General features: G+C 69.4%; 1 protein-coding gene across 1 annotated transcript in view; it reads left to right on the forward strand.

The window, feature by feature from the left end:
* The window catches only part of LOC105854638 (uncharacterized protein KIAA1109-like), a 32,242-nt gene that overhangs the window by 17,700 nt on the left and 11,391 nt on the right, over positions 1–3,151 (forward strand). The window contains exons 2-6 of the mRNA XM_012734829.1: positions 117–297; positions 616–805; positions 1,654–1,815; positions 2,354–2,493; positions 2,998–3,145. Of these exons, the coding sequence (XP_012590283.1) occupies positions 117–297; positions 616–805; positions 1,654–1,815; positions 2,354–2,493; positions 2,998–3,145 (821 nt within the window). The remainder of the gene's footprint in view (positions 1–116; positions 298–615; positions 806–1,653; positions 1,816–2,353; positions 2,494–2,997; positions 3,146–3,151) is intronic.

Genomic DNA, 3,151 nt, shown 5'->3' on the forward strand with positions numbered 1-3,151 from the left:
GCCGTGGCCCAGCCCCCGGCAGTGGGGTCACAGCCCCTTCGACGTGTACACGTGTGACCGTCGCGGCGGAGGGAAATGTGCGTTTGCCCGCCGGCGAATGTGTGCTGTGCCCGCAGGAGTCAGGACAGGAGTTCCCGGAGCCTGGATCAGGACTCGCCTTCCAAGAAGAAGAAGTTTCAGGCCAGCTACGCGTCCACCACCCACTTGATGGCGGGCAAGAAAGTGCCGTCCTCCCTGCAGACGAAGCCCGGAGACCAGGAGACCACAGTGTTCTACATCCCAGGGGTGGACGTCAAGGTAGCGGCCTGCGCCCGCTGGCTGCGGTGCGGGGGCTGGCGGGGCTTTCTCGATGCCGCCTCTCCGGGAGGTTCTGGAAGGGAGACCTTAATTTGCTTTTTGAAAGCGTGTGGGTGTCCACGGCGCGCCTGCTGGGCCCTGCCACGCGCTTCGCTGACACCTGTCCTCTTGGGTTCTGGCCTGGCGGGCTGCGGCCCCGGGCCTGGGTGTGTGTGGGGTCCGCGGGGGCCGGGCTCCTTCCTGCCTCTGTCCTCTCCCCTTCTCAGCTCCCCTCCCCTGCGTGATTTTACCTTTGAAAGTGTGTTTGTCTCGCTGCAGTTGCATTATAACTCCAAGACGCTGAAGCCTGAGTCCCCCAACGCCTCCAGAGGGTCTTCCCTGCCGCGAACGCTCTCCAAAGAGTCCAAGCTGTATGGCTTGAGAGATGTGGCCACGCCTCCGCCTCCCGGCTCGGCCCAGGGCAAGACTCACACCTTGCTTCCTCCCCCACCCCCACCTGCCCCTGCAGGTACTGAAGCAAAACGTACTTTGTGTTTTCATGACCTCATTTTTCAGTCCTACCTACTTGCCGCACTGTGACTTGTACGTTCACCTCGAAGAAGGGACGGCCTTGTCCGTGGCCCCGGGTGGGGCCGGGGCTGGTGACAGCGGTGCAGGCCGTCACCTGAGACCTGCTGATGCCCGGGCAGCCGTGGCCAGGGTGTTGCTCGGAGGCCCTGCTGGGCCCAGTGAGCCCACAGGCTGGGGCTGCAGGCTCGGCTCCCTCAGGAGGCCAAGTCGCGCCCAGGCCCCCGCCCTGGGCATGTGGCCGCGTCCAGGCGGCCAGTCCACGGCGCAGGAGAGGGCACGGCAGCCGTGGGCCGCGGGCCGCGGGCCGGAGGGCAAATGTCTCGGGCAGCCGGGCCCACTCTGCCCGGCGCAGGGCGGCCGCCGTCCGCCCCGATAGGGCTCCGAGGGGCGGGTCTTCTTTGCAGGGCTTACAGAAGCGCAAATCCCAGACAGGAGAGCAGCAGCGTGGACGCTCGCCTCGCCTCTGACCCGGGCCCGGCCAGGGGCCGTCCTCGGCTAAGGTCCTCTGTCCCTCGTCTGGTGGGCAGAGAATGTGGAATGCGCACGAGAGACTGGGCAGAGGACTGAGTCGGAAAGTCGCCCAAAGCGTGAACTAGAGCCAGCAGGCGTGGCCCTGCCCTCGGCCAGCGCTCCGGCCGGCGGCTGTGCTGGCCTGGCCGCCTTTTGGGCCCGGCGTGTCTTGGGGCAGTGCGCGGGCCTCCCGGTCACACGGGGGCTGGCTCCTCTGCAGCTCGTGTGTCACCTGGGAGCGTGGTGCTGAGCGACCTCCGTTTGTAAATGTTCCAGCCAAAGGAAAAGGGGGCGCGGGGGTGAAAACCGCCAAGCTGTACGCCTGGGTGGCCCTGCAGTCCCTGCCCGAGGAGATGGTCATCGGCCCCTGCCTGCTGGACTTCCTGGAGAAGGCGCTGGAGACCATCCCCATCACGCCCATCGAGAGGAACTTCACGAGTGAGTGCCCGCTCGGCCCGCCCGTCTCCCTGGCGTCTCCATGCCAGCCGCTCTTGAGCGTGTCCGGCTGCGGGGCTGGGGGACTGGGCAGGTGGTCAGTGGTCAGGGCTCGTGGCCGCAGCCAGCTGGGGGCGCGCCGCCTCTGGCAGCGCGGGGGCCGGATGGAAAAGGACGACTCAGCCCCGGTTCAGAGCAGGAGATGCCTAGAGGACGCCCCAGGAGGGTCAGCCGGCGCCCAGGGCAGCCTTGCGGCCAGCTGGCCCGGCCGGGCTTGGGCAACGGGGCGCGAGTCAAGGAGCGCCGGTGCGGACGCTGCTCCATGGCCCCCCGGCCACCTCTGCACACGCCGCGGTCAGCACGCAGAGCCTCGCGGCAGCGCCGCGCCGAGAGCTCCTCCCGCACGACTGCCCGGCTCAGCTCCGAGTGGGGCAGTCAGGGCAGAGCGGTGGAGCGCGGCCATGCAGGCGTCCCCGGTCATCCCGCGAGGACCGGGGGCAGCAGCGGGGCCACGCGGCTCAGCACGCCCACCCTCCCGCAGCCGTCAGCTCACAGGACGAAGACCTGGGGCACTTCGAGCTGCCGGACCCCCTGGAGGAGTCCGCGACGTCGCTGGTGTCCTCCTCCACGTCTGCGTACGCCTCCTTCCCCGTGGACGTCGTGGTGTACGTGCGCGTCCAGGTGACACACCGCGGGCCCCCCCGCGCCGGCCCCGGGCCTGGCTCTGCCTCCCCTCTGCCCGGGCGGTGGGCGGTTTCTGGGCGTCACCGTCGAGGCCCGTTGAGCTGAGTCAGGGCTCCCGGTCGAGTCGGAGACGAGAGCGGCGTCGGCCCGCGGGCTGCTGTGCGCCGGCCGGGCCCTGAGTTCGCTCGGCCGCTGGCGCAGCCGCCGCGTGCTGTGCTGCCGTGGGGGGCCCCGGCCGTAGGGTGCTGGGCTGTGAGCAGGTGGCTGCGGGCACAAGCGTCTCCCACGTCCTGGGCGATCTAGATCTCTGCACGTTTAGCGCGCACAAGAGTTCTCGGGTGTTTAGGTTCCTCTAAGTGACGCGTCGCTTGCACCTCACGTGTCTGCGGGCGCCTCGGGCGTCCGGCCCAAAGCCCCGGTGCACCCTGCATGCACCGATGCACGGTGGGTGTCGGGGGCACAAGCGAGGAGCCAGCGGCCCGAGCCCCGCGCCCGCCCCAGCCCTCCCAGATCAAGTTCAGCTGCCTGCCGGTGTCGCGCGTGGAGTGCATGCTGAAGCTGCCCTCGCTGGACCTGGTCTTCTCCTCCAACCGCGGGGAGCTGGAGACCCTCGGGGCGGCCCACCCCGCAGAGGCGGCGTCGCCCGCGGCCCCGA

The sequence above is a fragment of the Condylura cristata genome, unplaced genomic scaffold, assembly GCF_000260355.1.
Source record: "Condylura cristata isolate star-nosed mole 26May11 unplaced genomic scaffold, ConCri1.0 scaffold00075, whole genome shotgun sequence".
Classification (NCBI taxonomy): Eukaryota; Metazoa; Chordata; class Mammalia; order Eulipotyphla; family Talpidae; genus Condylura; species Condylura cristata.